Genomic DNA, 23147 nt, shown 5'->3' with positions numbered 1-23147 from the left:
CTAAAGTTGGATTACAAAAGTATTTCGAAGTGTTTTGTGAAAGTTTATCGTCAACTTTTTTAATTTTAAAAAATGACGTAGCGCTTCGAAACTGTGTTTTTTTCTGAATCACACAGTTTCCATAGATGGATATTTTGGGTATATATGGACCGATTTAATCGAAAAAAAGACCCAATAGTGATGTTTATGGGACATATAGGAGTGCCAACAAAGAAGCTCGTCAAAGGTAATGAAAGTTTTATATTTTATTTCTGCTATTTGTGTAGCGCCGGCTACGCTAATTCTTTTGTTTACGTCGCCTTCAGGTATTTCGGGGTGTTGCATGCTATCAGATAATAGCTTCTCATGCTTCTCATGCTTTCGCCGAAAAGCATTTTAATAATCTGACTTGTTGGCTAGATTCACAACGAGTGTAGCTTTAATTCAATGCCTGCATGTGTGTTTTGATGAACGTTTGAGTTTTAACGAGTGCTATTAGCATTTGGCGTAGCGCATTTGCATTTCCAGACGCATAAATGGGACGTCTGCGTCCCAGGTAGAGGCAAGAGGTTTTAACAAGATTGCACTTTCATGCAGCCAAATTTTGGCCAGCTAATAGCCTAACCACCGATGAAGCAACATTATGGACTAAACATTAAAATCCTTTTGCTGCAGAATGTTTTTACTGAGCCAATATTGGTCAAATTAAGATCTTACATCTGTGTCTCTTCTCTCCAATATACACTAGGTGTATCAAACATTAGGAACAACTTCCTAATATTGAGTTGCACCCCCTTTTGACCTCAGAACCTTGTCAGGGCATGGATTCTACAAGGTGTCGGAAACGTTCTACAGAGATGCTGGCCCATGTTGACGCCAATGCTTCCCACAGTTGTGTCAAGTTGGCTGGATGTCCTTTGGGTGGTGGACCACTCTTGATACACATGGGAAACTGTTGAGTGTGAAAAGCTCAGCAGCGTTGCAGTTACTGACACACTCAAAGCAGTGTGTCTGGCATCTACTATCCCCAAATACAGGTGTGCCAACCTGTAGTGTCATACCCAAGAAGACTCAGAGGCTGTATTCGCTGCCAACGGTGTTTTAACAAAGTACTAAGTAAAGGGTCTGAATACCTACACTACCGGTCAAAAGTTTTAGAGCATCTACTCATTCAAGGGGTTTTCTTTATTTAAAAAAAACTATTTTCTACATTGTAGAATAAATATAACAAATGATAATCACACTAAGCCCAAACCAGATGGGATGGCGTATCGCTGCAGAATGCTGTGGTAGCCATGTTGGTTAAGTGTGCCTTGAACTCTAAATAAATCACAGACAGTGTCACCAGCAAAGCACCCCCATACCATAACACCTCCTCCACCATGCTTTACGGTGGGAAATACACATGCGGAGACCATCCGTTCACCCACACCACGTCTCACAAAGACACGGCGTTTGGAACCACAAATTTCCACCGGTCTAATGTTCATTGCTCGTGTTTCTTGGCCCAAGCAAGTATTTTTTCCTTATTGGTGTCCTTTATTAGTGGTTTCTTTGCAGCAATTCAATCATGAATTTCTGATTCACACAGTCTCCTCTGAACAGCTGATGTTGAGATGTGTCTGCTTCTTGAACTCTGTGAAGCATTTATTTGGGCTACAATTTCTGAGGCTGGGAACTCTAATGAACATATCCGCTGCAGCAGAGGTAACTGGGTCTTCCCTTCCTGTGGCGGTCCTCATGAGAGACAGTTTGTTGTTGCACTTTAAGAAACTTTCAAAGTTCTTGAAATGTTCCGGATTGCCTGACCTTCATGTCTTAAAGTAATGATGGACTGTCGTTTATTTTAGCTTATTTTGAGCTGTTCTTGCCATAATATGGTCTTGGTATTTTACCAAATAGGGCTATCTTATGTATACCATTCCTATACCAAGGAAAGAAATTCCACAAATTAACGTTTAACAAGGCACACCTGTTAATTGAAATGCATTCCAGGTGATTACCTCATGAAGCTGGTTGAGAGAATTATAAGAGTGTGCAAAGCTGTCATCAAGGCAATGGGTGGCTATTTGGTTACTACATGATTCCATATGTGTTATTTCATAGTTTTGATGTCTTCACTATTAATCTATGATGCAGAAAATAGTAAATATTAAGAAAAACCCTTGGATGAGTAGGTGTTCTAAAACTTTTGACTGGTAGTGTATGTCAACATGATTATTTTTATATATTTTTTTAAACAACTGAAAACCTGTTTTTGCTTTGTCATTATGGGGTATTGTGTGTAGATTGATAAGATTTTTTAAAATCAATTTGATAATAATGCTGTAACATAACATGTGAAAAAAGTCAAGGGGTCTGAATACTTTCTGAATGCACTGCACATGTATAAAAAACTGCATTTTTCCTTCACTCTCTGGTATACCTTCATATATAAAGATCAGTGATAATTTGCATTGTTAATGCAATTGAACAAAGCCCCATGTAATGTTATGCAAAAAAGACAAAACAAAAGAGATCCCTATGGAATAGACAGCTGTAAATGCACATCAGACTCCCACAATTTTGTAATTTTTACATTTTTGTTTTTTAATTGAACCTTTATTTAATGCTAGGGCTGGGGTCCTTTTTTCTCAATTTCTGCCTGACTGACGTGCCCAAAGTAAACTGCCTGTTGCTCAGGCACTGAAGCCAGGATATGCATATAATTGGTACCATTGAAAAGAAAACACTTGTTGAAATATTAAAATAATGTAGGAGACTATATCACAATAGATATGGTAGGAGAAAATCCCAAGAAAAACAAACCAGAAACTTTTTTGTTTTGAGAGCCCATGCTCTTACAATGGAAAGTGTAGGGAAATAATGACATCTAGCTCCCTGTTACGGTTTTCTTCCGTCGAAAGAGAGTCGGACCAAAATGCAGCGTGGTAAGTTAGATACATGTTTAATAACGAAGAAAAAACGAACAATACAAAAACAACAAACGGAACGTGAAAACCTATACAGCCTATCTGGTGACAACTAACACAAAGACAGGAACAATCACCCACGAAACACTCAAAGAATATGGCTGCCTAAATATGGTTCCCAATCAGAGACAACGAGAATCACCTGCCTCTGATTGAGAACCGCCTCAGGCAACCATAGACTTTGCTAGAACACCCCACTAAGCCACAATCCCAAAACCTACGAAAAAACCCCAATACACAAACACACCACAAAATAAACCCATGTCACACCCTGGCCTGACCAAATAAATAAATAAAACACAAAATACTAAGACCAGGACGTGACACTCCCAGTATGCAATTCCTCTGGCTTCCATAGGTGTCAGCACTCTATGTTCAAAGTTTCAGGCTTGTTTCTTTCAAAACGAGTAAGAAATATGAGTTTTAGTACTGGGACACACTATTGAAAATTCGTGTTTGGGCGTGTGATGAAGACAAGACGCACCTGCTAATATCGGTTTCCTATTGAACGTACTTCTTTCTGTATGAAATATTATAGTTTGATTACATTTTAGGGTATCTGGGGAGTCAATAGAAATGTATTTTGACTTGTTTTAACAAAGTTTCGCGGTAGATTTCTGGATTCCTTTCTCTGCATGTTGAACGAGTGGTTGAACGAGTGGTTAACTCAAATCGATGGCTCCAACTAAACTGACTTTTTGGGATATAAAGAAGGATTTTAATGTAACTTGTTGACTCTGAATCAGATTCCTTTTCTACCTTAGGGTTTTTAGGCTAGAGTACCTGAAAGTTCATACATGTGGTCCCTAAAGAGACACCTATGAAGTCGTAGCTCTTTGGTCTCAGGTAAAACAATAGCAATATAGGTAGCGTTCATACTTTGTTGTCTTTGCAGATGACAATGCCCAGGTTTGTAAAATCCTCAGTGTAACCCCCATGTCAAACTTCTAAAAAGCCAAATACAAATCCCCATGTTGAACCAAATACATGTCAACACGTCCTGTCACACATCAGTCAATTCCTTGGCGATATCTGAACGTGATTTACCAATCCAAAGCTCACTATAGATTCCAGCCCTTACAGGATTGGCTGTTGATACCTAGCACTACCTACCATGCTACTTGGTGGCATGGAGAGGATCTGTGTCTGCACCACGTGCTCTCACTACTGGTATCCACCCAAATAAAATAAAATGTTATTTGTCACATGCACCGAATACAACAGGTGTATACAACAGTGAAATGCTTACTTACAAGCCCTTAACCAACAATGCAGTTATAAGAAAAATACCTAAAACAATTAGAAATAAAGTAACAAATAATTAAAGAGCAGCAGTTTGGTTAGATGTTCAGTAGTTTTATGGCTTGGGGGAAGAAGCTGTTTAGAAGCCTCTTGGACCTAGACTTGGCGCTCCGGTACCGCTTGCCATGCGGTAGCAGAGAGAACAGTCAATGATTAGGCTGGCTGGAGTCTTTGACAATTTTTAGGGCCTTCCTCTGACATCACCTGGTATAGAGGTCCTGGATGGCAGCATGCTTGGCCCCTCTGTAGTGCCTTGCGGTCGAAGGCCGAGCAGTTGCCATACCAGGCAGTGATGCAACCAGGATGCTTTTGATGGTGCAGCTGTAGAACCTTTTGAGGAACTTGAAGCTCTCAACCTGCTTCACTACAGACCCGTCGATGAGAATGGGGGAGTGGTCGGTCCTCCTTTTCCTGTAGTCCACAATCATCTCCTTAGTCTTGATCACATTGAGGGAGAGGTTGTTGTCCTGGCACCACATAGCCAGGTCTCCGACCTCCTCTCTAAATGCTGTCTCATCGTTGTTGGTGATCAGACCTACCACAGTTCTGTCATCTGCAAACTTAATGATGGTGTTGAAGTTGTAACTGGCCGTGCAGTCATGTGGTGAACAGGGAGTACAGGAAGGGACTGAGCACGCATCCAGGGCACGGTTCTAGGCCCTCTCCTCTTTTCTCTTTACACCAAGTCACTTGGTTCTGTCATATCCTCACATTGATTCTCCTATCATTGCTATGTAGATGACACTCAACTACTCTTTTCCTTCCTCCCTTCTGACACCCAGGAGGCAACACGCATCTCTGCGTGCCTGGCAGACATCTGAGCTTGGATGTTGGCCAAGAGCAATCTTGACAAAACACCTTCTTCCCAGGAAAGTCCTGCCCGCTCCAAGACCTCTCCATCATGGTTGACAACTCCATGGTTTCCCCCTCTCAGAGTGCAAATTAGAGGAAGCTGGTTGGAGAAGCTATAGGAGGACAGGCTTATTGTAATGGCTGGAATGCAATAGATGGAACGGAGTCCAACGTGGTTTTAAGATATTTGATAACATTCCATTATTCCATTTCAGCCATTACAATAAGCCCATCCTCCTATAGCTCCTTCCATCAGCCTCCACTGGTGAAAACAACCTTGGCGTGACCCTGAACAACACCCTGTTGTTCTCTGCAAACATAAAAGCAGTGACTCGCTCCTGCAGGTTTACGCTCAACAACATCCATAGAGTACAACCTTTACTCACACTAATCCAGGCACTTGTCTTCTCCTGTCTAGACTACTGCAACTCTCCATTGGCTGGGCTGTGACATCAGCTGGGCTGTGCCATCAAACCACTGCAACATCCAGAATGCTGTAGCTCCCCTGGTGTTCAACTTTCCTAAGTTCTCTCATGTCTCCCCGCTCCTCTGCACAATCCACTGGCTTCCAGTTGAAGCTTGCATCATCTACAAGACCCTGGTGCTTGCCTACAGAGCAGCAAGGGGAACTGCTCCTCCTTACCTTCAGGCTATGCTCAATCCCTACATCCCAACCGGAGCACTGCGTACCACCTCTGATTTCTTGGCCCTTCCAATCCTACGGGAACAGCAGCTCCCACTCAGCTCAGCCCAGTCCAAGCTCTTCTGTGTCCTGGCACCCCAATGGTTTAACAAGCTTCCACCTAAGGTCAGGACAGCAGAGTCCCTGCCCACCTTTCGAAAATGTCTGAAACCCTACCTCTTTGAAGAGTATCTTAACTCTCACGGGCGACCAAATGAACATTTCTTTCAAATTCTGTGCACTTTATTTAATAATTTACTTAACAATGGGTTTGCTTGCTTTAACAACTGTGTTTACATAAGGAACTGGCTCAAGTGGGCGGGGAAACAAAAGGTGAATAGGCACAGAGGCTTAACATCGCAAGGCTTCCGGGGAAGCTTGCCAAACAGACGAAGCCTGTTTAAGGTTTGAGAAGTCAATGAGAGAAGTGAAAAATAATTCCTTAGTTGTTATTTTGCTTGAAATCTAAAGACACAACCTAGATTTGAGCCACTGCCTTAAGTAGTTGCACATGTGATTACTCCAACCTCGTGAAATTGATTTTTTAAAAACCATTATATTATTATTATTATTTTTATCTAACCTTTATTTAACTAGGCAAGTCAGTTAAGAACAAATTCTTATTTACAATGACGGCCTACCAAAAGGCCAAGGCCTCCTGCGGGGACGGGGGCTGGAATTAAAAATAAAAATAAAATAAAAATATAGGACAAAACACACATCATGAAGATGATGGCTGACGTTTTACATGCTCCTGACCAATTGTGCTATTTTGTTCATTTTTTTGCATTGTTTGTTTTGAAACTTATTTTGTACATAATGTTGCTGCTACCGTCTCTTACGACTGAAAATAACTTCTGGACATCAGAAAAGCAATTACTCACCATGAACTGGAAGAAGCTTTTTCCTTTAACGAGTCCGACGAGACGGATGTACTGCTCTCCCAGGAACATCCCCGTCATTTGCATGAAGAAAAGATGAAGGAAAAGAGGATGCAGATCGGGCTGCCTTCAGAGAATCCGTAGGCGAGCGAGTAAACTTCCACTGCCTTCCGTTCTACTTGCTAACATGCAATCATTGGAAAATATAATTGATAACTGACGATTATCCTACCAAAGGGACATTAAGAACTGTAATAACTTATGTTTCACAAAGTCGTGGCTGAACGATGTCACGGATAATATAGAGCTGACGGGATTTTCCATGCACCGCCAGAACAGAGAAGCTACGTCTGGTAAGACGAGGGGAGGGGGTGTGTGTCTTTTTGTCAATAACAGCAGGAGCGCGATGTCTAATATTAAAGAAATCTCGAGGTATTGCTTGCCTGAGGTAGAGTACCTTATGATAAGCTGTAGAGCACAATATCTACCAAGAGAGATATCATCTATATTATTCGTAGCCGTCTATTTACCACTACAGACCGATGCTGGCTATAAGACAGCACTCAACACACTTTGTAAGACCATAAGCAAACAAGAAAAGGCTCATCCAGAAGCAACGCACCTAGTGGCCAGGGACTTTATTGCAGGCAAACTTAAATCAGTTTTACCATATTTTTACCAGCATGTCACATGTGCAACCAGATGGAAAAAAAACCTCTAGACCACCTTTACTCCACACACAGAGTGCATACAAAGCTCTCCCCTGCCCTCCATTTGGCAAATCTGACCATAATTCTATCCTCCTGATTCCTGATTCAGTGACTCACTCAATACCGAAGTGGTCAGATGACGTGGATGCTAGGAATGTTTTGCTAGCACAGACTGGAATATGTTCATCTAATGGCACTGAGGTATATACCACCTCGGTCATCGGCTTCATCAATAAGCGACCATATGTACATATCCCAACCAGAAGCCATTGATTAGAGGCAACATCCTCATGGTAGGACAGGTGCTGTATGTGGAGGATGAGGGCTGCAGTAGATATCGCAGATTGGGGGGAGTGAGGCCTAAGAGGGTTTTATAAATAAGCATCAACTAGTGAGTATTGCGGTGGTTATACAGAGATGACCAGTTCACAGAAGAGTATAGAGTGCAGTGATGTGTCCTATAAGGAGCATTTGTGGCAAATCTGATGGTCGAATGGTAAAGAACATCTAGCCCGCTCGGGAGCACCCTTACCTGTCGATCTACAAATTACGTCTCCGTAATCTAGCATGGGTAGGATGGTCATCTGAATCAGGGTTTGTTTGGCAGCTGGGGTGAAAGAGGAGCGATTACGATAGAGGAAACCAAGTCTAGATTTAACTTTAGCCTGCAGCTTTGATATGTGCTGAGAGAAGGACAGTGTACCATCTAGCCATACTCCCAAGTACTAGCATGAGGTGAATACCTCAAGCTCTAAACCATCAGAGGTTGTAATCACACCTGTGGGCAGAGGGGCATTCTTTTTACCAAACAACATTACCTTTGTTTTGGAGGTGTTCAGGACAAGGTTAAGGGCAGAGAAAGCTTGTTGGACACTAAGAACGTTTTGTTGTAGAGCGTTTAACACAAAATCCGGGGAGGGGCCAACTGAGTATAAGACTGTATCATCTGCATATAAATGGATGAGAGAGCTTCCTACTGCCTGAGCTATGTTGTTGATGTAAATTGAGAAGAGTGTGGGGCCTAGGATCGAGCCTTGCTGTACACCCTTGGTGACAGGCAGTGGCTGAGACAGCAGATGTTATGACATTATACACTGCACTCTTTGAGAGAGGTAGTTAGCAAACCAGGCCAAAGGCCCCTCAGAGACACCAATACTTAGCCGGCCCACAAGAATGGAATGGTCTACCGTATCAAAAGCTTTGGCCAAGTCAATAAAAACAGCAGCACAACATTGCTTAGAATCAAGGGCAATGGTGACATCATTGAGGACCTTGAATGTTGCAGTGACACATCCATAACCTTAGAGGAAACCAGATTGCATAGCAGAGAGAATACTATAGACATCAAGAAAGCCAATCAGTTGATTATTGACAAGTTTTCCCAACACTTGATAAACAGGGCAAAATAGAAATTGGCCTATAACAGTTAGAAAAGGGACGGAGTGCTTTTGATTTGATGGCCTGCAAAATGCGCACTTTGGCACGGGACGACCGTTATACCGATGACGTGTTTCTGCTCATGAGCTTAGCTAGCCAACGTTGCTTACAAGTGTGATCAGGGATTTCTATTGGAGAAGCAGTTTCTGCCTATCTTCATACTGTACTTTCTTTGTTTCTATTATATTTTACAGCATATTTTATGCAGCAATTTAGCAACAAACTGAAAATAGCTGTTATTTTGATAGGGTCATTAAAGAGAAAATATTAGTGTGTCATTCATCTTCATGACAAATTAATTAATGTTTCTGTATGTTCTCTCTTAATCTATCAATTTCTCCTTCAGTCTGTCAAACCTGACCTGCAGAAATTACGTTGTTTTTGGTTGAACTTGTTCTGTATCTTTTTGTGGGGGATCAAACCAACATATGGGCTTAAGCCAAAGCTAAAGCCAAAATGGTAGCCAAACAGGCCAAAATGCCAAGTTCTCTGTAGTAGCCACTCAAGGTTAATATCTAGACTTTGCAATATTTTCTACTGATAATAAAGTGTAAGTAAATTGAAATAAAAATAAATAGAAATTGTATGGAATTTGATTAAATACAATTATTTCAGAAATAATAATAACACACTCACCCCCCCCACACACCCCCGTCCATTACCTTCCTCTCCTACAACTTCGAAGAGTCCAAACTGCTCCAGGACTTTGACGAACAGTCCCATCACCACCAGGACAGCTATCATCTCCAGCCCATCCAGACTCAACATCCTGGGGACACGATCTAATCAAACCAGGCCCAGGCCCAGCCAAACTCAGTCCCTTGTGCCGGATTACACCTATATCCTTTGCCTTTTCCCCCAAACAGAGCAGTACATCTGCCTGTACCAACAGAACTAAGCTGGGCCAACCAGATTCAAGGTGGGTACACCCAAGTGGTCACCAAGTATCCACAAAAAAATCCCGTTATCCCATAATCTCCTGCAGCAACAGTTGAGAGAGCTGGTTGGATTTCTCTGATCCCTCCTCCAGAACCTGTCCTCTCCCCAGAGCTAGAAATAGGTGTCCATACAGCCCCAATAATGTATCAGTCCTGGACTACCATCAGGTAAAAATTCCCCCTTCAACATCACAGGGAAAGAGTGAAACTCTTCTCCTCTACTCGCTTCCCTTCTTCTTTTCCTTTCTGCTCTTTCCTGTCCTCCACCCCCTGTTTGAGTAAATTAATCCGGGGAAGAGTGCTGTCTGCTAGTCCTTTGGCTGTGTGTGTGAAGGAGAGATGACTGAGTTAGGTAGATGCGGGAGACAGCGGGAGAGAGAGTGAAGGGGAGGCAGAAGAGTTAGAGAGAGAGAGAGACAGGGAGGAGAGGGAGGTATGCCCAGTGATATTACTTTAATTGATTTGCCAAATGTGGTTTCCAAGGTAACTGGCTGAAAATGTTTGGGAGAACCAAACTCGACAACATGCATGACTACAGAAACAACATTTAATCTCGCTTTTAAAGAAATAACTATTTCACTACGACAGAAATAACGGTTTAACTTTTTAAATAAATGTCTAGTTAGACGTTTTGTCAGTCTCGATACACTCTCTTGCAGTATGCAGTAAACCTCTATCGAAATAATGAATGCAGTATTTCATTATCTAGGTTACGTAAACACCAACACAAATTCCCTTCAGTATTAGCTTGAGGAGAAACAGCAACAGATGCATCTTAGCAAAGAGTGGGTGGAGGCAACAGTTGGAGGAGCACTGGTCAAATTGAATGGCTTAGACTGATGTTTAATCAAAACAATGAATCACATGATGGACCCAATCACAAGAAGGTAGAGACAGATCCAGAGTACCAGAGTAGTATTTCACTACATGGCAGGGGGAAAGAGGAATGGAGTGAAACAAATAGAGAGTGGATGAGAGCAGAAAAAGATTAAAGAAAGAAAATAAGAGAGAAAGAGAGAGATGAGAGGGTCACTCATCCCCACTTGTGAGTGTAGCTTATCCATTTCTGTATTCTCTCCTAGACCAGGGTTTCCCAAACTCGATCCTGGGACCCAATGTGTGTGCACATTTTGGTTTTTGCCCTAGCACTACACTGCTGATTCAAATATTCAAAGCTGGATGATGAGTCAGTTATTTAAATCAGCTGTGTAGTGTTAGGGCAAAGAGCTCTTCTCCCATGCTTTGTGAATACAGAACGCATCCCATTGCTGGTCAACTAAAATAAAATGCAAATAATAAATATATATTATATATATATATATAATATATAATATATAATATATATATATATATATATATATATATATATATATATATATACACACACACAGTGCCTTCAGAAAGTATTTAGACCTCTTGACTTTTTCACATTTTTGTTATGTTACAGCCTTAATCTAAAATGTATTACATAAAATAAAAATCCTCATCAATCCACACACAATATCCCATAATGACAAAGCAAAGACAAGCTTTAATTAACAAAATAAAATAATTACCCGATATAAATAAGTATTCAGACCCTTTGCTATGAGACTTGAAAATTAAGTTCAGGTGCATCCTGTTTCCATTGATTGAGATGTTTCTACAACTTGATTGGAGTTCACGTGAAGTAAATTCAATTGATTGGACATGATTTGGAAAGGCAAACACCTGTCTATATAAGGTTCCAAAGTTGACACTGCATGTCAGAGCAAAAACCAAGACATGAGGTCGAAGGAATTGTCCATAGAGCTCCGAGACAGGATTGTGTTGAGGTACAGATCTGGGTAAGGGTACCAAAAAAACAATGGTCACTCTGAAAGAGCTCCAAAGTTCTTCTGCGGAGATGGGAGAACCTTCCAAAAGGACAACCACAACCGCACTCCACCAATCAGGCCTTTATGGTAGAGTGGCCAGTTGGAAGCCACTCCTCAGTAAAAGGCACCACAGCCCGTTTGAATTTAGCCAAAAGACACCTAAAGACTCTCTGACCATGAGAAACAAGATTATCTGGTCTGATTAAACCAGATTGAACTTTTTGGCCAGGATGCCAAATGCTATGTCTGGAGCAAACTTGGCACCCTTCCTAAAGTGAAGAAAGGTGGTGGCAGCATCATGCTGTGAGGATGTTTGTCAGTGGCAGGGACTGGGAGACAAGTCAGGATGGAGGAAAAGATGAACGGAGCAAAGTACAGAGAGATCCTTGATGAAAATCTGCTCCAGAACACTCAGGACCTCAGACTGGGGTAAAGTTTCACCTTCCAACAGGACAACGACACTAAGCACACAACCAAGACAACGCAGGAATGGCTTCGGAAAGGCTGACCATGACTCCATGTTGTTGCTTCCTGCCTACAGACAGAATCTAAAACAAGAAGCTCCCGCGCTCAGCTCTGTTCAACGCTGGTCCGACCAATCTGATTCCACGCTTCAAGACTGCTTCGATCACGTGGATTGGGATATGTTCCGCATTGCGTCCAACAACAACATTGACGAATATGCTGATTCGGTGAGCGAGTTCATTCGAAAGTGCATTGATGATGTCGTTCCCATAGCAACGATTAAAACATTCCCAAACCAGAAACCGTGGATTGATGGCAGCATTCGTGTGAAACTGAAAGCGCAAACCACTGCTTTTAACCAGGGCAAGGTGACCGGAAACATGACCGAATACAAACAGTGTAGCTATTCCCTCTGCAAGGCAATCAAACAAGCTAAGCGTCAGTATAGAGACAATGTAGAGTCACAATTCAACGGCTCAGACACAAGAGGTATGTGGCAGGGTTTACAGTCAATCACGGATTACAAAAAGAAAACCAGCCCCGTCACGGACCAGGATGTCTTGCTCCCAGGCACACTAAATAACTTTTTTGCCTGCTTTGAGGACAATACAGTGCCACTGACACGGCCCGCAACCAAAACCTGCGGACTCTCCTTCACTGCAGCCGACTTGAGTAAAACATTTAAACGTGTTAACCCTCGCAAGGCTGCAGGCCCAGACGGTAGCCCCAGCCGCGTCCTCAGAGCATGCGCAGACCAGCTGGCTGGTGTGTTTACGGACATATTCAATCAATCCTTATACCAGTCTGCTGTTCCCACATGCTTCAAGAGGGCCACCATTTTCCCTGTTCCCAAGAAAGCTAAGGTAACTGAGCTAAACGACTACCGCCCCATAGCACTCACTTCCGTCATCATGAAGTCACCTCCACCCTACCTGACACCCTAGACCCACTCCAATTTGCTTACCGCCCAAATAGGTCCACAGACGATGCAATCTCAACCACACTGCACACTGCCCTAACCCATCTGGACAAGAGGAATACCTATGTGAGAATGCTGTTCATCGACTACAGCTCGGCATTCAACACCATAGTACCCTCCAAGCTCGGCATCAAGCTCGAGACCCTGGGTCTCGACCCCGCCCTGTGCAACTGGGTACTGGACTTCCTGACGGGCCGCCCCCAGGTGGTGAGGGTAGGCAACAACATCTCCACCCCGCTGATCCTCAACACTGGGGCCCCACAAGGGTGCGTTCTGAGCCCTCTCCCTCTCTCCACCTCTTCAACCTCAGGAGGCTGAAGAAATTCGGCTTGTCACCAAAAGCACTCACAAACTTCTACAGATGCACAATCGAGAGCATCCTGGCGGGCTGTATCACCGCCTGGTACGGCAACTGCTCCGCCCACAACCGTAAGGCTCTCCAGAGGGTAGTGAGGTCTGCACAACGCATCACCGGGGGCAAACTACCTTCCCTCCAGGACACCTACACCACCCGATGTTACAGGAAGGCCATAAAGATCATCAAGGACATCAACCACCCGAGCCACTGCCTGTTCACCCCGCTATCATCCAGAAGGCGAGGTCAGTACAGGTGCATCAAAGCTGGGACCGAGAGACTGAAAAACAGCTTCTATCTCAAGGCCATCAGACTGTTAAACAGCCACCACTAACATTGAGTGGCTGCTGCCAACACTCTGACACTGACACTGACTCAACTCCAGCCACTTTAATAATGGGAATTGATGGGAAATGATGTAAATATATCACTAGCCACTTTTAACAATGCTACCTTATATAATGTTACTTACCCTACATTATTCATCTCATATGCATACGTATATACTGTACTCTATATCATCGACTGCATCCTTATGTAATACATGTATCACTAGCCACTTTAACTATGCCACTTTGTTTACATACTCATCTCATATGTATATACTGTACTCGATACCATCTACTGTATCTTGCCTAAGCTGCTCTGTACCATCACTCATTCATATATCTTTATGTACATATTCTTTATCCCCTTACACTGTGTATAAGACAGTAGTTTTGGTATTGTTAGTTAGATTACTTGTTGGTTATTACTGCATTGTCGGAACTAGAAGCACAAGCATTTCGCTACACTCGCATTAACATCTGCTAACCATGTGTATGTGACAAATAAAATTTGATTTGATTTGATTTGACCTTCAGTGGAGGGTTCTACATGGAGCCCTGGCCACTAACAGTGTCACGCCCTGGTCTTAGTATTTTGTGTTTATATATTTTTTTGGTCAGGCCAGGGTGTGACATGGGTTTATTTTGTGTTGTGTTTTTGTATTGGGGTTTTAGTAGGTATTGGGATTGTGGCTGAGTAGGGGTGTCTAGCATAGTCTATGGCTGCCTGAGGCGGTTCTCAATCAGAGTCAGGTGATTCTCGTTGTCTCTGATTGGGAACCATATTTAGGTAGCCCGGGTTTCACTGTGTGTTTTGTGGGTGATTGTTCATGTCTCTGTGTGTGTTAGCTCAAGATAGACTGTTTAGGTTTTCACGTTTGTTGTTTTGTTTTGTTTGTTTTTTCTTCTTCATTAAATATGTATCTAACTTACCACGCTGCATTTTGGTCCGACTCTCTTTCAACGGAAGAAAGCCGTAACAAACAGCTGGTTAGCACGGGTCGACCCGGGACCCGGACAGGGGTGTCCTTTCTGTGCCATGAGTGAAACTGTGCGTCAGGTTAATGCCATTACTGTCTCTGTTGGAATGTCTGTGTGTGAGGTCGCGGGTGGAGTTTACTGTTGGGATGTTTATAATGGGGCACAGGTATTCGAAGAAGGAAAAGTCCAAATGTGTTTTGTTGAATTTTCTGTTTGCTCGGGCGGAGTTGGATTTTTAGCTAACAAGGAGGAACAGGGTCAAAGGTGGAGGGATAACAGACCCTTTATTATTATTTAATGTGATGGTCTCTGCACACATTCGGGTGGAATTTGAGTTCTATAAAATTATGTAGAAGTGGTGTAACGGCCGTTGTTGGTGGAAGAAGGTGAGGACCAAGGTGCAGCGTGGTATGTGTCCATATTTAATAAAATGAACACGGAAATAACAAAAATAATAAAGAGAAACAACTGAAAACAGTTCTGGCTGGTGCAGACACACAACAGAAAACCATCACCCACGAAACACAATAGAAAACAGGCTACCTAAATATGGTTCTCAATCAGGGACAACGATTGACAGCTGCCTCTGATTGAGAACCATACCAGGCCAAACACAGAAATAGCAAATCATAGAAAAACTAACATAGACAACCCACCCAACTCACGCCCTGAACATACTAAAACAAAGACATAACAAAAGAACTAAGGTCAGAACGTGACAAGTGGTGAGGTTTTGGTTATTGTGATGTGTGGCGTTGTTTTATGTCGTGGGGTAGAGTGCAAGGTGAGTATGCAGCACAGACGATACTTGATTTTAAAGGGGGGTGGGTCGGTGGGGAGGTTTTAATCTAATTAAATGAGGATATATCATTAAAGACAAAGTCTAAAAAGTGTCTCTCTCTCTCTCTCATTTCAATGCTTTTCTACTTCCCCCTCTATATGTTTGTGAGTCATGTCTGTGTTGTTTGTTTACTAGAGTCCCTGCACTAGACATCTCATTAATATGATGGCTTTCTCAGCAGTATACAACACCAGGGAACACCACGGCATGACATGCCAACTTAGCCTGTCCTTGGTTGACACACTACAGGTGGGCATACAATATGACAGGGAACACAATCTGACATAACTGATGATATCTGTGGGGGTTTGACAACAAAACAAACACCATGCTGTAACCTGTTCCTCCAGTCGATGTTGACAGTAATGTATATGTCTGTAATAAGCACAGGCTACTTTCAAAAACATGCTAGCCTCCTGTCGGCACACACACACGCATGGACACACACGCACACACACACCCAAACACCCACACCCACACACACACACACACACCTCTGGAGGAACGTTTGTTAGAGATGACTCTTGGATGTATTGATGAGGTGTCATCTACTAAGCCAGGGATGAGAGGAGAGAGAGAGGGAACAAGGGATTATTTAATAACAATTACTGTGTAAATAAACGTGCACAATGTAGTCGTGTATGTCAATGTGTGTTAAATATATAAGTTGAACACATTGTATGTTAAAAGCACTGTTTGTGTGTGTGTGGGTATCCCTAAACTTGCCAACAGACAAAGAGCTGTAAAAGGATCAGTGGTTCACCGATCAGTGCTTGATGGGCTCGGCAACAGCCAGGGTGGTGAGTAAAGAAACATGCCTTTTTTCAGTGAACGTTTCTTTGGGAACATCAGGCGACGTCCTAAAAACTTCTTTGGGGACGTCCCCGGAACAAGCTGGGAACTAAACATAAACTTCCGGTGAACCATGGCAGAACGTCCTGTTTTATCCATTATTGGACACAAGAATGTTCTTGCGACGTCTCCACAAAATGTGTCTAGAATATTCATGTCTTATTTTCTGAGAACATGCATGGCAATCGTGTTTTGTGTATGTTTGGTGTGATGTTGATGGAATATTCTCCTAACCCTCAGAAAACTGGACACATGAATGTTCTTGCAATGTTCCCATGAAACGTGTCTAGAATATTAATATTAAATTGTCTGTGAACATGGTAATTATGTTCTGGGTATGTTCAACATTAAGGGAAATGGTCTCTTGGAAACAGTCCGTGCACATCATTGGACCATTCCTATGAAAGCGTTATCTAATGACCGAATGAGGCTCGTAAGGGAACGCTCTCTAAAGTTGTGAGAACGTTTGTTTTTTGCTGGGTAAGGTCTGATGACATTGTATGTGTCAGGGAGAGAATGACAGAATGAGGAGAGGAAAAACCATCCCTACTTTATTACCCTCCAGGACCTCTTTTCTCCTGCTAAATTCTTCACCTCATTCTATCTGTCAGCTGGTAAATTGGCCTCGCAGATGTGTTCTCTAGTTGTATAATCAGCTCTCCTCCCTCTTCTCCTCCATTCGCTCTCCTCTACTCTTCTCCCCTGCTCCCTCCTCTGGTCCTCTTCCCTCTCTCCTCTGATCTTCCTCTCTCTCTCGTCTTCTCCCAAACATCCCTGGTCATCAATACACAATTATACACAGGGCCAAAGCCAAAGCTATTGATGTAGTATAAAAAAAGCCAATACTATAAACACACACACACACACACTCACAAATACACACACACACACAAACATACACACACAGTGTTGCTATTTAATTCACCATCCCACTAGGCAAGGTGAGGAGTGACACAGTCTCAGTGAATTAATAAACATCACCTCAGAGAGTTCCTCTAACTAGCGCTAAACAACACACACAGATTTCACTTAGCCTTAGCGCCTACCGCTCTAACCCTCCATACAATAATGCTGTTATCAAATACACTCACTCATCTGTCAGAATGAGTTCCAGGTACAGAGTGGAGTGGGAGGCAGAGGAGGGGACACAGAGACACAAAAAACACACATAAAGACCATCAGAAAGATGTTTAAACGCGCGCACACACACACAGCCCATCAAAACCAAACACAGCCTATTATAAATGAAGAACAGCTTGCCTTGTTATAAAGCTATCTGAAGCCTTGGTAGGGAATGAGATAGAGGGGACAGGCAGGTCAGGCTGTTCCTGTTATTTCCGAGGCGTATGGATGACTGCTGCATTCACACACCGAGCTGGGATAACTAAAACTAATGAGCTCCATTCAATACTCACTCCACTCCATATTTGTTTAGTCATATATTTTGAACCTCTTCCTCTCTTTCTCTCTCTTGATCACTATAAACAGGCCAAATTATATTCTCTACAGCAGTGCTTAACTTGTAAATCGGGAGGTGTGAGTGGGGTGACCTGGAGAGCTCTGACGTACCGGAACGCATGAGAAGAAAATATCACCTTTATAATAAAGCATTGCATGCGTATCATCACATTTGCTACCTCACAACTACCTAATACAAACAAATCTAAGTAAAGGAATGGAATATGAATATATACATATACGGTTGGCCATATAAGTTGGCCTCTTCTAGATCTCTGACTTTCCGACCTGAAGATCACTGACGTCATGATTCAACCTTGTTTTTTTCAGAGTTCCCAGTTGTCATGAAAGCACAAATGGAAATGACAGGCTACTTTGACACTGACAAACTGAGAATCTGAGGTCAATGAAAATGACCTTGCCTTGAAACCATCAATAGCCTCGGCCTAGGTCATCGCTATCTCACCTGACGTCATCGCCACCTCACCCGCTATTAAGATAACCTTCGGGCCAACTGGGGGCCCAAGGCTGGTTAGGAGACACTGCAATTGTGATGAACTGAGAGAATATTAGGGTAGCACTGTAATTCATGAATCATATGCTGTCTGCCGCTGTTCTTACCTCTTTCCCTGTCAGTCTTCTACACCTATCTCCCCACCTAGCCTTTCTTCCTCATTTTATAATGCACACCATGTGTGCATTGAAGTACAGATTGAACTTGTTTTTATAATATTACAATTATCATAATTATAATGCATTTATGTATTTATGACACCTGGATAATGAACTTCTTTCAAGAAAGCGCTTCACGTTCTCCACTGGTTGAAATTAAGTATCTCATTGAAATACTACACCAATTCAGTGTCCTCAGATTAATTATGAAGGGAGTTAGATATGGATCTTTTTTTCTGTATATATGAATTACAAAACAATCACGTTTTTAGTCTATTGCATAGTTACAATATGTAATCATTGATGTCCCAGGAGCAGGAGTTGTAAACACTGTTGAAGTGTATAATTGTAATACATACATGCAGACACAGCATCATTCAAATAATGGAGTTTGATATGACTGAAAAATAATGTCTCAGAGATTCCTACCTGAACCACACCTTTATTTGCCAGGGAGAGTGAATACATTTAATGTACAGGCTACAATGTGGGAATCTCATACGTGGTAATATCTACAGTACATGTGTATATAGGACTTTCAACCTTGGCACAATAAAGTTATTATATTCTACTCTATCCATAGGCTTCATTAATGCCATTTAGACTTGAAGTTGATACAACTATGATAGCTGAGGTTCATAGATTGGTATGAATATTAGTTCAGAACCTAACGTTTTAGGGTCCATACACAGATCGACTACATACTGTAGCTAGCTACACATCCATAGGCATAGTTATTTTTATCCTCCACTAGACAATAAGCAAGTAAATAGTTAGCTAGTTACTTCAGCTGCATTGCAAGGCAAATATAAGCAAGGCAAGCTTACACAATTGTACATTAAATTTGCAGTAAATGCTTTAGCTAGCTGGATTCTTTACATCGACTGTTCACAAGATGACAAAAGATGCCTGGTTTGCTGGTTCTCAGTAGTCCCTAAAACATTAAACAACACGAATTACAAATTAATTCTCCTAACACTAGCTAGCTGGTCAACGTTAGCTAGTCAGATAACTTGCTAAATAGAGATTTTCGTAAATTAAATTTATAACAAACAAATATGCACAAACGTTTGTCTCTACGTTAACTACGGTATTCCTCTCAATTGTTCATGTTTTGCTTGACTCGTTATGACATTATAACAACTTACATCTGTTTTGTCAGCCATCTTTGTTGAAGAACGCCACAAGGCAAGGGTGGCTCACGTCAAAATGTGTCATTGGACCCACTCGATATGATTGGTCATATAAAAACCTTGGGACCCAAATGCACAACGAGTGCTCTATCTCCCCCTTGTGGTGGTCTGGATCAATGAAGCCGTGATGCTGGGTACCTCTAAGTCCAGCGGGGCAAGCTCGCAACTTTTAAAGGAGAAACCACTGTAGGTGTGTGGAGACATATTGTATGCTACAATATGAGGAGTAAATAATAGACTCCTAAAAATGCTTGCCAGTTTCACTGACTCACTCCCTGATGATGGCATATGTGCTCATGCTGAGAGAGTGTCAGAGTCTCTCTCTCTCTCTCTTTCTCTCTCACTCTCTCTCTCTCTCTCTCTCATATATATATGCCTGAAAATGTCAATTTCCACACAAAAACACAGCCCCCAGCACGCACACACCAACTCGTACAGAAGAAAGACAAATTGATTCACTGTTGAGTAGAGAAGACAATGCAAAAATGTGAACTGTGTATAAAACTCAGGGAGAATGCAGAGACAGAATAAACAGAATGGGGAAAAAATAATGTGAAAAAATAATCAAAGGAAAGAAAGACAGGAAGAGACAGATAGAGCGAGAGGGAGAAAGCAGAGGGTGCGAGAGATTCATAGGGAAAAGCACTCAAATAGAGAGGGAAAGAAAAAGACAGACAGAGGAAGAAAGTTCAATCCACAGAAAGAGAGGAAAGCGAGAGAGAGATATGAGGTGTAGAGAGCTAGATGAAAGCTATAGTCAGGGCATGGAGCATAGACACCTATATTTATGATGTTGGTACTAGAGGTCGACTGATTAATGTAATCGGAAATCTTCACCTTTATTTAATCTTTATTTAACTAGGCAAGTCAGTTAAGAACACATTCTTATTTTCAATGACGGCCTAGGGTTAACTGCCTCGTTCAGGGGCAGAACGACAGATTTTTACCTTGTCAGCTCGGGGGATTCAATCTTGCAACCTTACAGTTAACTAGTTCAACGCTCTAACCACCTGATTACATTGCACTCCACGAGGAGACTGCCTGTTACATGAATGCAGTAAGCCAAGTTACTTGCTAGCATTAAACTTATCTTATAATAAACAATCAATCATAATCACTAGTTAAACTACACATGGTTGATGATATTACTAGTTTATTTAGCAGTGTCCTGCGTTGCATATAATCGATGCGGTGCGTATCGTTGCTCCAATGTGTACCTAACCATAAATATCAATGCCTTTCTTAAAATCAATACACAGAAGTATATATTTTTAAACCTGCATATTTAGCTAAAAGAAATCCAGGTTAGCAGGCAATATTAACCAGGTGAAATTGTGTCGCTCCTCTTGCGGTCATTGCACGCAGAGTCAGGGTATATGCAACAGTTTGGGCCGCCTAATTTGCCAGAATTTTGCGTAATTATGACATAACATTGAAGGTTGTGCAATGTAACAGGAATATTTAGACTTATGATGCCACCCGTTAGATAAAATACGGAACTGTTCCGTATTTCACTGAAAGAATAAAACTCTTGTTTTCGAGATGATAGGTCATTAATATGGCCAATTAATGACCTAAGGCTCGTATTTCTGTATTTCATTTATAACTAAGTCTAGATTTGATAGAGCAGTCTGACTGAGCGATGGTAGGCACCAGCAGGCTCGTAAGCATTCATTCAAACAGCACTTTTGTGCGTTTGCCAGCAGCTGTTTATGACTTCAAGCCTATCAACTCCCGAGATTAGGCTCGTGTAACCGATGTGAAATGGCTAGCTAGTTAGCGGGGTGCGCGCTAATAGCGTTTCAAACGTCACTCGCTCTGGGACTTGGAGTGGTTGTTCCCCTTGCTCTGCATGGGTAACGCTGCTTCGAGGGTGGCTGTTGTCGTTGTGTTCCTGGTTTGAGCCCAGGTAGGAGCGAGGAGAGGGACGGAAGCTATACTGTTACACTGGCAATACTAAAGTGCCTATAAGAACATTCAATAGTCACAGGTATATGAAATACAAATGGTATAGAGAGAAATAGTCCTATAATTCCTATAATAACTACAACCTAAAACTTCTTACCTGGGAATATTGAAGACTCATGTTAAAAGGAACCACCAGCTTTCATATGTTCTCATGTTCTGAGCAAAGAACTTAAACGTTAGCTTCCTTACATGGCACAAATTGCACTTTTACTTTCTTCTCCAACACTTTGTTTTTGCATTACTTAAACCAAATTGAACATGTTTCATTATTTATTTGAGGCTAAATTGATTTTAATTATGTATTAAGTTAAAATAAGTTTTCCTTCAGTATTGTTGTAATTGTCATTATTACAAATAAAAAAATAAAAAAAATTGTCCAATTAATCGGTATCGGCTTTTTTTGGTCCTCCAATAATCGGTCCCGGCGTTGAAAAATCATAATCGGTCGACCTCTAGTTGGTACTCTCAGAGAGATAAAAACTAAGGACACACACACACACACCCACACCACTCAAAACTGACTTTATGAGTTGGCAGTTACTCAGTACACATTCCCTACTGGCCTGCAAGTCTCTCAAAAGCTCACTCTTCCGTATTTCTGTCTTTCTCATAGACACATACACTACATGACCAAAGGTATGTGGACACCTGCTCATCAAACATTTAATTCCAGAATTATGGGCATTAATATGGAGTTGGTCCCCCCTTTGCTGCTATATCAGCATCCACTCTTCTGGGAAGGCCTTCCACTACATGTTGGAACTTTACAGTTGGCACTATGCATTGGGGCAGGTAAGGTTCTCCTAGCATCCGCCAAATCCAGATTTGTCCGTTGGACCGCCAGATGGTGAAGCACGATTCATCACTCCAGAGAACACGTTTCCACTGCTCCAGAGTTCAATGGGAGAGCTTTACACCACTCCAGCTGGCGTTTGGCATTATGCAAGGTGATCTTAGGCTTGTCTGTGGCTGCTCGGCCATGGAAACCCATTTCATGAACTCCCGACAAACAATTATTGTGCTGACGTTGCTTCCAGAGGTAGTAACTCAGTAGTGAGTCTTGCAACCAAGGACAGACTTTTACGTGCTAGGTGCTCCACCACTCGGCGGTCCCGTTCTGTGGGCTTGTGTGGCCTAGCACTTCGCGGCTGAGTGGTTGGTGCTCCTAGACGTTTCTACGTCACAAAAACACCACTTACAGTTAACCGGGGCAGCTCTAGCAGGGCAGAAATGTGATGAACTGACTTGTTGAAAAGGTGGCATTCCATAACTGTGCCACGTTGAAAGTCACTGAGCTCTTCAGTATGGCCATTCTACTGCCAATGTTTGACTATGGAGACTGCATGGTTGTGTGCTCGATTCTAGACACCTGTCAGTAACGGGTGTGGCTTAAATAGCCAAATCCACAAAATGGAAGGGGTGTCCACATACTTATTTATATATAGATA

At 42.2% G+C, this 23147-nt stretch overlaps 1 protein-coding gene across 2 annotated transcripts in view; it reads right to left on the bottom strand.

Moving 5' to 3' along the window:
* The window catches only part of LOC112252485 (Kv channel-interacting protein 2), an 83335-nt gene that overhangs the window by 30367 nt on the left and 29821 nt on the right, over positions 1 to 23147 (bottom strand). Inside the window, exon 1 of one of the 2 annotated variants that reach the window (XM_042322503.1) lies at positions 9478 to 10039. The exons of the other annotated variant lie outside the window; for it this stretch is intronic. Within the exon in view, the coding sequence (XP_042178437.1) occupies positions 9478 to 9583 (106 nt within the window). The 5' untranslated portion in view covers positions 9584 to 10039. Of the gene's footprint in view, positions 1 to 9477; positions 10040 to 23147 lie in introns of those variants that run through there. 2 annotated transcript variants of the gene reach the window in all.

The sequence above is a fragment of the Oncorhynchus tshawytscha genome, linkage group LG01 (assembly GCF_018296145.1).
Source record: "Oncorhynchus tshawytscha isolate Ot180627B linkage group LG01, Otsh_v2.0, whole genome shotgun sequence".
In the NCBI taxonomy this organism is placed as follows: Eukaryota; Metazoa; Chordata; class Actinopteri; order Salmoniformes; family Salmonidae; genus Oncorhynchus; species Oncorhynchus tshawytscha.
The sequence above is the reverse complement of the archived record's forward strand: the minus strand, read 5'-3'. Positions and strand labels throughout refer to the sequence as shown.